Raw genomic sequence first — 13,680 nt, forward strand, 5'->3', positions numbered from 1 at the left:
GTCATCCCAGCTACTCTGGACCCCGAGGCAGGAGAAAGGCGTGAACCCAGGAGGCGGAGCTTGCTGTGAGCCGCGATTGCACCACTGCACTCCAGCCTGGGTGACACAGCAAGATTCCATCTCAAAAAAAAAAAAAGAGATTCCATCACTTTTCTTGAGCTTCTTCTCTCAAATTGTCCTTGCTGTCCCAAAGGTCAAGAACTTGATTTGGATAGCCCTATGGACTGAATATTTTTGTCCCTTCCAAAATTCGTATGTCCCAAGTCCCCAAAGTTAAAACTTCTCCAACATTGCCTCCTATGTGATTAAAAAATAGCATGACATTAAACCATTTACTATTAGGATGACTTGTTATGCAGTAGTAGCTTACTGATACAATAATCAATGCAAACACAACTAAAGAGATTCAGAATAATCTGATGTTTCTTTGTTCTGGACCTTTGTTCTGTTATTTGAAGGAAATATTTATGATTACCTGGTTATTCATATTTATTTCAGATAACTGTATTAAAATGAGACTGCCTAGTAGATTATCTTCAGGTAGCTAGGAGAGGTTGAAAGTAAATATGTTGGGAAAACACTGACTTTTTTTCACATGCTAATCCACCAGGTTACTTTTGAGTAACGCTGAGTCCAGAAAAACCTCCAAAAATGTCTAGTTGATGGATTACTCTTTTTATAGAAATGTGTGTTCACTGTAATTTTTGCCTTTCCTCCAAAACAACCCTTGGTGTTCTTCCATACATCATAGGCTGCGATGCCTGTAGCTGCTTACACATTCCTTCCAGAGCATATATAATGTTTCCTCCAAGATATAAGCCCCAGGTCTGGGGTGGTGGAGGTGTGGAGATCCACTTGTCCTGCGGCCACCTAAGACCATGCTTCTGTCTGTAAGTTTACCTGGTAAATTACCCTACCCAACAAACTGGCTTGTCTGCCTTGTCCTTTGACTTCTCAGATCCTTCTGCACTTGGGAACTGCTTTGCATATATAGTCCTTTCATGGAACAACACATATGTTTTTGAAGGAAAGAACTGTGACCTTCAATCACAAGTCTCTATTCCCAGAGGCAACACTGGGTAGAAATTCGAGCTCTTGTGTGAGTCATCCTTTGATCATGAGAGTTGAAGAGTGTTTAGAGTATAAAATAGAGAAAACAACTGAAGATAAAGTAAATACATATATTGTTCACTTGTCAACACTTTGATGCTTATGACATTTTTAAAGAAGAGATGTTAGGACAATGGAAGGAGTCATATTTGTAGGCAGCACTGGAAAACATTAGGCAGAAGTAGCAGAGTGATGCAAGGACATTACATACACCATGGCACTCAATCCTTCACTCAGATGAACAAACCTAGTGACGCGTGGACACCAGGCTCCTCTACTTCAATGAGTAGATGTACCCCAACGAAAACAAATATTCCATAGTTATTTCATGTATGATTGAAAATTATATTCCGTCATATTTAAGGTCATCTCTGACTCTAAGAAGAATAGTGTAAACTCTATAAAGTAGTTGAGGAACAAAGAAGTTTAAACTCCAGGAAATAAATGGAAGGGGCAAGTCTTCCTTCCACCATCTTATTAACAAATCACCATTTCTGGCTCTGGGGCTTAGAGCTCTGAAGTCACAGGCCTTTCTTGAAAAATAGCCTTTCTATTGCTTCCCTCTGAAGAATCTTTTCATAGCACCCTTTATGTGTTTATTCCTCAGACTGTAGATGAAGGGGTTCAGCATGGGGGTGACCACAGTGTACATCACTGAGGCTGCAGCACCTGTGTGTGAATTGTGGGTTGCAGCAGAACTAAGGTACACCCCTAAACATGTACCATAAAATAAGGAGACAATTGAGAGGTGAGATGCACAGGTGGAAAACGCCTTATACTTCCCCTGAGCTGATGAGATTGCACGTATGGAGGAAACTATCTTAGAGTAAGAGTACAGGATCCCAGTGAGGGGACAACCGCCCAGCAGCGCTACTGCAAAATACATCACTATGTCATTAAGAAAGGTGTCAGAACAGGCAAGGTGGATCACCTGATTAATTTCACAGAAAAAATGAGGGATTTCCATGTGCGTACAAAAGGGCAGTGGCAACACCATTAAGCTTTGTAACACGGAATTCAGAACACCCATGATCCAGGACGCCAGAACCAGCAGTCCACAGAGGTGAGGGTTCATAATGACCATGTAGTGCAGAGGGTGACAAATGGCCACAAACCGGTCATAGGCCATCACGGTCAGAAGGAAGTTATCCAATCCTACAAAGAGTAAGAAAAAGCACATCTGGGTGATGCAGCCTGCATAGGTGATGACTTTGTTGTGTGTCTGGATGTTCACCAGCATCTTCGGGACAGTGGTAGACGCAAAACAGATGTCTACGAAGGACAGGTTGGAGAGGAAGAAGTACATGGGGGTGTGGAGGTGGGAGTCTGAGATTGTGGCCAGGATGATGAGCAGGTTCCCGAACACAGTGACCAGGTACATGGACAGGAACAGCCCAAAGAGGAAGGGCTGCAATTCTGGTTCCTCTGAAATTCCCAGGAGAAGAAATTCTAAAATTATTGTATTGTTCCATGATTTCATCTTGTGATGTGACTACCAGAGAGAGAGACAGAGAGAGAGAGAGAGTGAAAGAACATGAAACAAACATGCATTCCAAAACTATCAGAAATGTTATCATTTATATTCCACAGTCAAGAAGTTAATATCTTTTTCTTAAAAAATTATTTTTAAGTTGACAGATAAAATTATATGTATTTATCACATATAACATGATGTGTTTTTAAAAGTTTTATTTAGTTTCAGGGTTACATATGCAGGTTTGTAAAACAGGTAACATGTCATGGGGGTTTAGTGTATAGGTTATTTCAATACCCGGTAATAACCATAGTACGTAATAGGTGTTCGATCCTTACTCTCCTCCAACCTTCCACCCTCAAATAGGTCCCAGTATCTATTCTCTTGTTTTCTTTTTTGAGACGGAGTCTCGCTCTGTCACCCAAGCTGGAGTGCAGTGGTGCAGTCTTAACTCATTGCAACCTCTGTCTCTTTGTTCAAGCGAATCTTGTGCCTTAACTTCCCGAGTAGCTGGGATTACAGGTAGGCACCACCACGCCCATCTAATTTTTGTATTTTTAGTAGAGACAGAGTTTTGCCATGTTGGCTAGGCTGGTCTTGAACTCCTGACCTCAGGAGATCTGCCTGCCTCAGCCTCCCAAAGTGCTGGGATTACAGGCATGAGCCATGTGCCTGGACTATTCTCTTCTTTGTGTTCATGTGTACTCAATGTTTAGCTCCCACTTATTAGTAAGAACATATGGTATTTGGTTTCTTGTTCCTGCATTAGTTTGCTTAGAATAATGGCTTTTAGCTACATCCATGTTGCTGCGAAGGACATTATTTTGTTCTTTATTATGGCTTCGTAGTATTCCATGGTATATATGTACCATATTTTCTTTATCCAGTCTACCATTGATGGGCGTCTAGGTTGATTCTATGTCTTTGTAATTATGAATAGTGCTGTGGTGAATATAAGTGTGGATGTGTCTTTATGGTAGAACAATTTATATTTCTTTGGGTATATACCTAGTAATGGGATTGGTAGGTCAAATGGTTGTTCTGTTTTAAATTCTTTGAGAAATTGCCAAGGGTCTAATATCAGAATCTATAAGAAACTTAAACAAATTAACAAGCAAAAAACAAACAACCCCATTAAAATACGGGCAAAGGACACGAGCTGACACTTCAGGAAAAGACATACATGCGGCCAACAAGCATATTAAAAAATGCTCAACGTCCCTAATCATTACATAAATGCAAATTAAAACCACAGTGAGATACCATCTTACACCAGTCAGAATGGCTATAATTGAAAAGTCAAAAAATAGCACACACTGCTGAGCTTGTGGAGAAAAGGGAAAACTTATACACTGCTGGTGGGAATGTAATTAGTTCAGCCCCTGTGGAAAGCAGTTTGGTGATTTCTCAAAGGACTTAAAACATGATGTGTTGAAGTATAAATACATTGTGGAATGGCAAAATCTAGCTAATTAGCATCTACATGACGTCACCTTGTCATCATTTTTGTGAGGAGAGCACTTGACATTCACCCTTTTAGTGTCTTTTGAGAATACAGTGTATCACGGTGAACTGTTGTCACTATGCTGTGCAGCACATCTTTTGAAGTTATTCCTCCTGTCTAACTGGAATTTTGTGTCTATTGGCCAACATCTTTCTAACTTTCCCCACTCCACTTCCCCCAGCCTCCATTCTACAAGAAGTTAATTTCTATATTGTTTGTGAATCTGGTCCCTGTTAGGAGATCCCTTTGCCATCTCTGAATTTCTTCCCACTCTCAGCCTTTCTCTGAGGGCATCTACTCCACAAGTTTAGGGAGAAAAATCTTTCATGCATTTGGGGAATATCAAGTGAATTTCGACATGTTCCAGATGCTGTCTAGACAGTGAGTAAGTGGTGCTATAAAACAGAAGTCTCTGTGTTAGTTTGCTGAGAATGGAACAGAAAACCAAACACCACATGTTCTCACTTATAAGTGGGAGTCGAACAATGAGAACACATGGACACAGGGAGGGGAACATCACACACTGGGGACTGTCGGGGGTACGGGATAAGGGGAGGGAGAGCATTAGAACAAACACCTAATGCATGCGGGGCTTAAAACCTAGATGACAGGTTGATGGGTGCAGCAAACCACCATGGCACATGTGTACCTATGTAACCAACCTGCACGTTCTGCACATGTATCCCAGCACTTAAAGAATAATTTAAAAAACCCCTCCAGAAGTCCCTATGCTCTAAACACAGAGAAAATACAAGTAAATTTGTAAAATACCACATGCTATGTCAGATGATGATAGATCCTATACTATGTCAGATGACGACAGATCCTGTACTACATCAGGTCGTGACAGCTCCTACAAAGTAAAGAAAGAAGGCAAAAAAGAAAACATGGATGAGGTGTTAGTTTTTACTTTACTTTCCTGTAAGACCAGCAGACAAGGTGACAATGGAACAGAAGACAGGGTCAGAGTGACCACCTTCCCTGCAGAAGTGTGTGCCAGGCAGAAGGAAAGATCAATGAAAGACGCTGAGGAATGTGCTTCTGGCAGATGTTCAAGGCTAACAAGGAATCCAGTGTAGCGAGAGAATGAGCAAGAAGAGAGGGATGGGAGATGGTGTCAGAGGATGATGAGGAATGAGGTGACCTCCTAAATGCTGAAATTTGATAACACAAGGAGTTCCTCGGTCCTGATGTTGTTGCATTTGCACTTTGGTAATTTGGTTGCAAAGGTGTCCCATTATTTGAAATGCATCTCCTCTTTGTTTTTCACTGTTGCCTTGAGTTCTGTGTTTTTTTGTTTTTTTTTTTTTTTTTTGAGATGGAGTCTCACTCTGTCACCCAGGCTGGAGTACAGCAGTGCGATCTTGGCTCACTGCAACCTCCGCCTCCTGGGCTCAAGTGATTCTCCTGCCTCACCCCCTGAGTAGCTGGGATTATAGGCGCCTGCTACCACACCCGGCTAATTTTTGTATTTTTAGTAGAGATGGAGTTTCGCCATGTTGGTCAGGCTGGTCTCAAACTCCTGACCTCAGGGGATCTGCCCACCTTGGCCTCCCAAAGTGCTGGGATTATAGGCGTAAGCCACCATGCCAGGCCAACTTCTGGTCTTTTAATTACAAGTTGCCTTTTGGAATATATTGGTCCCAGGTTCTTTTTCTCTGAAAATTCCTCTCGCCCTAGAGGTGCACACATACACACCACACACACACACACACACACACACACACACACACACACACAATGCATACACATGTGCATCACATCGTGGCCTCCTAGGGCTGTGTTACTCCTCTGTTCTTCTCACCCTTAGTCTCACTATTAGGAAGGAATGGAGGCCAGGCACGGTGGCTCATGCCTGTAATCCCAGCACTTTGGGAGGCTGAGGCAGGCGGACTGCCTGAGGTCAGGAGTTCGAGACCAGCCTGACCAACATGGTGACACCCTGTCTCTACTAAAAATACAAAAATTAGCTGGGCATGGTGGTGGGCGCCTGTAATCCCAGCTACTGGGGAGGCTGCGGCAGGAGGATTGCTTGAACCTGGAAGGTGGAGGCTGTGGTGAGCCGAGATTGCACCCCTGGACTCCAGCCTGGGCAACAGAGCAAGACTCCATCTCAAAAAAAAAAAAAAAAAGACAAGTGAAAATGGTGGTGATATATATGAATTTTGCTTAAACCAAGCAATAATTTAAGGCAACAAGAAATCTCTGTCACACACATCAGCCTGGGAAAAAACTTAAGGAGCTACCACATTGAGTAGGATTGGAACTTACAAACAGGGAGAGAAGGGAAACTCTAATTTTGCTGGCATAAATGTGAAGTGATACACCTGGATACAGCTATAAATACTAAAAATACAGATATTCATTCACTCGGTTTCTCAATCTCAGCACTACTTAAATTCTAAGCCACATTATTCATTGTGGTGGGGTCTGTCCCTGTTGTCTGCTGACCTTTACAGGGTGAAAGCCAAATATGTCATTGCTCAATGTCCCCTGGGGGACAAAATCATGCCACCCACTCAAGTGAGAACAACAATTTTAACATAAAAATTCCAAAATGTGGGAGGCCAAAGCGAGCGGATCAGGAGGTTAGGAGTCAAGACCAGCCTGACCAACACGGTGAAACCCCGTCTCTACTAGAAATACCAAAATTAGCCTGGCATGGTGGCATGCACCTGTAATCCCAGCTACTTCGGGAGGCTGAGGCAGGAGAATTGCTTCAACCCAGGAGGCGGAGGTTGCAGTAAGCCGAGATTGCACCATTGCACTCCAGCCTGGGCGACAAGAGCAAGACTCTGTCTTAAAGAAAAAATTCCAAAATGTTTTTATAGCATTTATAGGATAGGAAAGGAAAGGAGAAGACAAGCTAAAAACAACTGCACTAAAATATAGCATATTTGTGATATGCATAGGATTCTGTCTACGTGTTTGTATAAGTGTTGTATGAATACAAAAGTGTGCATAATATAGAAAGAGAAGTTTTAAAAGAAACGAACTTATACAACAAGGAATGACAGTTAAAATGCAATTAGGTTAAGCACAGTGGTTTCAAAACAACTGTCTAAAGCAACATAGAATGAAAATCTGAAAAAATTTTAATATAGTCACATAAAATAGTAATAATTTAATAACATCAAAATGGGTTACAAATTTAAGATTAAACTACCAGTCATGGAAACTAAAGAATATGACAGGAAGTCTTTTAAAATTATCTGGGTGTGGTGGTTGGTGCCTGCAATCCCAGCTACTCGGGAGGCTGAGGCAGGAGAGTCACTTGAACCCAGGAGGTGGAGGTTGCAGTGAGCTGAGATCGCGTCACTGCACTCCAGCCTGGGTGACAGAGCGAGACTCCATCTCAAAAAAAAAAAAAAAAAAAAAAAAGGGAAAAGGAAATAGTGTCTAAGGTTATAATTTGATCTTATATAAAGATGTAAGGATTCAAGCATGTTTATGACAGATATAAATGTGACACAACTTCTAGATATGGATTGAATACAAAAAGCTAAAAGGCACAATAAGGAATGACAGAGATGTGAAAAGAAGTTGGAAATTTATATATAGAAGGTGATTTATTCAGCCAAAAGATGCAGAAGAACTTTCTACATTTATAAGGCAATTAGGGAGACACAATGTGACCGATGGATGGATTTGGCTACACAAGCTTTTTAAACTTGCACACAGTCCTCTCAAATACATTGAAACTTACACAAAAGAACTTAAAACAGCTAAAAAAAAAAAGTACATATAAGAACATTCCTTGTGTAATAATTTACATAAAAGAACTAAATGACAAATGCCAAAATTGGCAAAAACTCCAATGCTTATATGTTAAAGAATGTAATAAAAAACACGAATAAAATCACTTTGAATCCATCATACAAAAGCCAAGAATTTTCATAGATAATTTCCAATAGAGTGATAAATGTCTGACAAACACAGATGTAGTCAGTCTTACCAGTAAGGAAAAATTGCAAAGTAAAGGCCATTAATATACCAGTTTTCAACTCTTAAATAAAATTTTAATTCATTTGAATACCTAGCATAAGAAAAGCAGCTGAAAACTGTACGTTTCATAAACTGCTGTTGCCAGGTAGTAGTTGGAAAAAATTTATTGGTCTGGATCTTTCTCATCAATATGGAAACAAACTCAAATATGCCCTTCTATTTTTATTTATTTTTATTTTTTTGAGATGGAGTCTCGCTCTGTCGCCCAGGCTGGAGTGCAGTGGCGCAATCTCGGCTCAATGCAAGCTCCACCTCCCGGGTTGACGCCATCCTCCTGCCTCAGCCTCCCGAGTAGCTGGGACTACAAGCGCCCGCCACCACGCCAGGCTAATTTGTTTTTTGTATTTTTAGTAGATATGGGGTTTCACTGTGTTAGCCAGGATGGTCTCGATCTCCCTACCTTGTGATCCGCCCGCCTCGGCCTCCCAAAGTGCTGGGATTACATGCGTGAGCCACCACGCCCGACCAAATATGCCCTTCTTAAAAATGAAAAATTGGCGGGGCCAGGTGGCTCATGCCCGTAATCCCAGCACTTTGGGAGGCCGAGGTGGGTGGATCACGAGGTCAAGAGATTGAGACCATCCTGGCCAACATGGTGAAACCCTGTCTCTACTAAAAATACCAAATTTAGCTGGGTGTGGTGGTGAGCACCTGTAATCCCAGCTACTTGGGAGGCTGAGGCAGGAGAATTGCTTGAATCCGGGAGGCAGAGGTTGCAGTGAGCCAAGATTGTGCCACTGCACTCCAGCCTGGGCGACAGAGTGAGACTCTGTCTAAAAAAAAAAAAAATGCCCTCACTTCCGTTCGTATCCCCCATAGCTAATACCCTACTTCTCTTTCCCACTTAATTGCAGTGATGCTTGGGCAGATGTTCTGCTTTCACTGGAACTACTTTAGACCCCACATTTTCTCTTCTAATTGGGCTTTTATTACCCTTACTTGATTGTCGGCTATCATTCTCCATTGCTGAGTTCAAGATGCACTTCTCTTCTTAGCATCATAAATGAAGATATGAATCAATTCATTCACCAAGCAAATACCCACAGCAGCGTCTCCACTCTGTTGCAGCTAGGATTGGCTCTTTCGAGATCTCGGGTCTATGTTCACAACTTGCAATCTCCCTGATCCTTTCCTACGGTACCTATTGGACTCACCCTGTTGGGTTTTCTGAAATGAAGGTCTCAATCTAGAAGTGCAAATTCCTCCCTGAATGGTTGATGGTGGAGACTGAGGCTGTGTCCCAAGACAAGACAGTAGGAGAAAGGAAAGAATCAGTACCCCTGAGCCAGCAGATATAGACTCCGAAAGAAACAAGGATGTCCCATCCAGCCCAAGGTTGCATATGCTGAGGGACACCTGCAGCGGAGAAATTTACAGCTTCATATGCCTGCTCATTGGAGACATTTCCTCTTGTTATTCAACCCCTGATCACATTAAGTCCCTGTGGGACATTGCTCTTCATGGAAAGAAATTTTTTTCTTGCATACTCAGTTCCCAAGACATCAGATTAAACATCAGGCGAATCGAGTCGTTATTATTCCTTCTCCATGGATTTGTCTGCCTTCCAAAGGTCTAACCTCCCATCACTTCCCTCCAACCCTGAGGGAAAGTTTCCTCCGAAGTTTAAACTGAGGAATCTTTCTTGACTAAGCCCCTTGAGTCTCCAAAGCATTGACTTGTGGTAAGAACACAGGTTAAGAGCCGTCATTTAATCCTTCATTTATAAAACATTTGATAATTGTAAGAGATACATTTACATCTTTTCATGCAAGTTACCCTTAGATTAGCACCTTATGAGTGATCTCATTAATTTTTTTAAAAAAGTATTTATTTATTTAAATGGACAGATATAATTGTATATATTTATGGTGTCCAACATGATGCTTTGAAGTATATATACATTGTGGAATGGTTAAATCTAGCTAATTAATATATGCATTATCTCATGTAGCTATCATATTCGTAGTGAGATTCCTTTATATCCACCTTTGGCATTTTTCCTTCTTCTTCTTCTTCTTCTTCTTCTTCTTCTTCTTCCTCTTCCTCTTCTTCTTCTTCTTCTTCTTCTCTTTTTTTTTTTTCTGAGACGGAGTCTTGCTCTGTTGCCAGGCTGGGGTACAGTGGCACGATCTTGGCTCATTGCAACCTCCACCTCCGGGGTTCAAGCGATTCTCCTTGCTTCAGCCTCCCGAGTAGCTGGGATTACAGGCACCCACCGCCACACCCGGCTAATTTTTGTATTTTTAGTGGAGATGGGGTTTCACCATGTTGGCCAGGATGGTCTCGATCTCTTGACCTCGTGATCCGGCTGGCATTTTTCAAGAATACAATATGTCATCATTAAATATAGTCACCTTGCTGTACAATAGATCTCTTGAATGTATTCCTCCTAACTACAATTGTGTATCCTCGGACAAACATCTCCCCACTCCTCATGCTGCAACTGCCCCAGCCTCTGGTAACCACCATTCTACTCAATAATTCTGTGAGATTGACTTGTTTCAATTTCATATGAATGAGATCACATGGTATTTGTCTTTCTGTGACTGTCTTATTTCACTTAACATAGTGTTCTCCAGACTCAACCATGTTGTCTCAAATGACAGAATTTCCTTCTTGTTTATGGCTGAATAGTATTCTATTGTGTGTGTGTGTGTGTGTGTGTATAATACATAATGAAATTATATAATATTTTAAAGTCCATTCATTCATTGATGGACATGTTGATTTCACATCTTGGATTCAGGATATTCTGGACATAATTCTGCATATTAACACTTTGTTGGATCTGTAGTTTGCTGATAACGTTGACCACATATCTAAACTCAACATTTTTATTCCACCCCTCACTCCCAACCCATTTTATGGTTTGGAGGTCACAATTTACAGCTTTTTATATTGTGTATCACTTAGCAAATTAAGAGTTACAATTTTCATTTGATGTTCTGTTAATTGCAATTGATTGCAATCCATAACTTGCTATACTATTCCAATAAATTTTATAATATTAGTAACCTGTCATATGTATACAAGATCTACATGGGGATCAAAATCAGTTATATTTCATGTGTACTTTCTAATAAGCAGTTATTGTACATTCTTACTTTTTTGATGGGGCTACACACACACACACAGACACAGAAACATACACACATACACAGACACACACACACACACAGACACATAAAGTCTTGACAAATTGGAAGACCTCCATAGGAGAATGGCTCACATACAGAAAAATCTAAAAAGTATCATAGGGTGACTGGAAGAAGAAAAGTTGGTTGTTTTTTCTGTACATATGAAGAAGTTGGTTGTTTTTCCTGCACATGTGGAGACAGACAGTCCTGTCTGCCACTGAAAGGAATGCTGGCATTTCTTCTTGTACATCATTTCATGCGGCCCCTACTGGGTACCCTGGATTCTCTCCTGACTCCAATCTCTTCTCAATCATACACTCAGGGTATCTGCAACGAAACTTCCACCTCAATTTCCCCCTCTTTTTTCAAATTTCTATATCTCTTGTATCTACAATTCTATTCTCTGTCTCCATGAGGTCAACTTCTTTAGCTCCTTCATATGAATAAGAACAAGCATTATTTTCTTTCTGTGCCTGGCTTATTTCACTTAGCATAGCAGCTTCCAGTCCCATCCATGTTGCTGCAAATGTCATAATTTTATTCTTTTTTATGGCTGAATAGTATTCAATTGTGTATATGTACTGCATTTTCTTTATCTATTTGTGCACTGATGGACACTTTGGTCGATTCCATATCTGAACTATTGTGAATAGCGTTGCAGTAAACATGCAAATGCAGGTATCTTTTTGATACACTGATTTCTTTTCCTATGGTTATAGATCCAGTAGTGGGATTGCTGCATCAGATGGTAGTTCTATTTTAGTTTTTTGAGAAATCTCCATATTATTTTCCATAAAGGATCTACTAATTTACATTCTAACCAACTGTGTATAAGAGTTCCCTTTTCTCCTTATCCTTCCCAGCAACTGTTTTTTTTTTCTTTTTAATAATATCCATTCTAATTTTGGTAAGACGAAATCTCATTGTACTTTTTTTTTTTTTTTATCGTTGTTGTTGTTGGTTTTTTTCTTGAGATGGAGTCTTGCTCTGTCTCCCAGGCTGGAGTGCCGTGATGTGATCTCAGCTCACTGCAACCTCCGCCTCCTGGATTCAAGCGATTGTCCTGTGTCAGCCTCCTGAGTAGCTGGGATTACAGGTACCCACCACCATGTCCGGCTAATTTTTGTATTTTAATAGAGACGGGGTTTTGCAATGTTGGTCAGGCTGGTCTCAAACTCCTGACCTGAAGTGATCCACCTGCCTCAGCCTCCCAATGTGCTGGGATTACAGGGGTGAACCCCTGTGCCTGGCCTCCACCTTATTTCCAACCCTACTTTGGAGATAACTTTGGGAAAGTGGGAAAATGACAAAGGAAAGAAAACTGTTGGATACTTGAGAGCAGAAAACTTTTTAAAGGAAAATCATAAACTTTATAAAGCAGTTGGAATCAAAGAAATGGAAACTCCAGGTAGATAACAGAAGGAGTAACTTCTACTTCCACAATCTCATTAATGAATCATGATTTCTATCTCTGGGAATTAGAGCTCTGAAATCACAGGCATTAATTGAAGAAGAGTCCTTTTATTGCTTCCTTCTGAAGAAGCGTTTCAGAGCATCCTTTAGGTCTTTATTCCTCAGACTGTAGATAAAGGGGTTCAGCATGGGGGTGACCACAGTGTACATCACTGAGGCTGTTGCACTTGAGGGTGAGTTGTGGGTTGCAGCAGAACTAAGGTACATTCCTAGGCTTGTACCATAAAACAAGGAGACAACTGAGAGGTGAGATGCACAGGTGGAAAATGCCTTGTACTTACCTTGAGCTGATGAGATTGCACGTATGGAGGAAACTATCTTAGAGTAAGAGTAAAGGATTCCAGTGAGGGGACCACCACCCAGCAGCACAGTTGCACAATATATCATGATGTCATTAAGAAAGGTGTCAGAACAGGCAATGCAGATTATCTGATTAAGTTCACAGAAAAAGTAGGGGATTGCTATGTCTGTATAGAAGGGCAGTGGCAACACCATTAAGCTTTGTAACAGAGAATTCAGGACACTAAGAATCCAGGACACTAAGAATCCAGTCTATAGAACTGAGGGTTCATGATGATTGTGTAGTACAGAGGATGACAGATGGCCACAAACCGATCATAGGCCATCACAGCTAGGAGAAGACTGTCCAACACTGCAAATAGTAGGAAAAAGCACATCTGGGTGATGCAGCCTGCATGGGTGATGACTCTGCTCTGTGTCTGGATATTCACCAGCATCTTCGGGACAGTGGTAGACACAAAACCGATATCTGCAAAGGACAGGTTGGAGAGGAAGAAGTATATGGGAGTGTGGAGGTGAGAGTCTGAGATTGTGGCCAGGATGATGAGCAGGTTCCCGAGCACAGTGACCAGGTACATGGACAGGAACAGCCCAAAGAAGAAGGGTTGCAATTCTGGTTCCACTGAAAGTCCTAGAAGAAGAAATTCTGAAATTCGTGTATCATTCCCTGGTTTCAT

General features: G+C 41.2%; 1 protein-coding gene and 1 pseudogene across 1 annotated transcript; both read right to left on the bottom strand.

The window, feature by feature from the left end:
* Positions 1-1,178: 1,178 nt before the first annotated feature.
* LOC100977661 (olfactory receptor 7A10) lies at positions 1,179-9,670 on the bottom strand. Its single transcript, XM_003813596.4, has 2 exons — positions 9,248-9,670; positions 1,179-2,602 (listed from the first exon to the last, which is right to left on the bottom strand). The coding sequence occupies exon 2, from the start codon at positions 2,588-2,590 to the stop codon at positions 1,661-1,663; it is 930 nt and encodes a 309-aa protein (XP_003813644.3). The 5' UTR covers positions 2,591-2,602; positions 9,248-9,670; the 3' UTR covers positions 1,179-1,660.
* Positions 9,671-12,751: 3,081 nt separating this feature from the next.
* LOC100977322 (olfactory receptor 7A10-like) lies at positions 12,752-13,680 on the bottom strand (annotated as a pseudogene).

Source organism: Pan paniscus, chromosome 20 (assembly GCF_029289425.2).
Source record: "Pan paniscus chromosome 20, NHGRI_mPanPan1-v2.0_pri, whole genome shotgun sequence".
Lineage (NCBI taxonomy): Eukaryota > Metazoa > Chordata > Mammalia > Primates > Hominidae > Pan > Pan paniscus.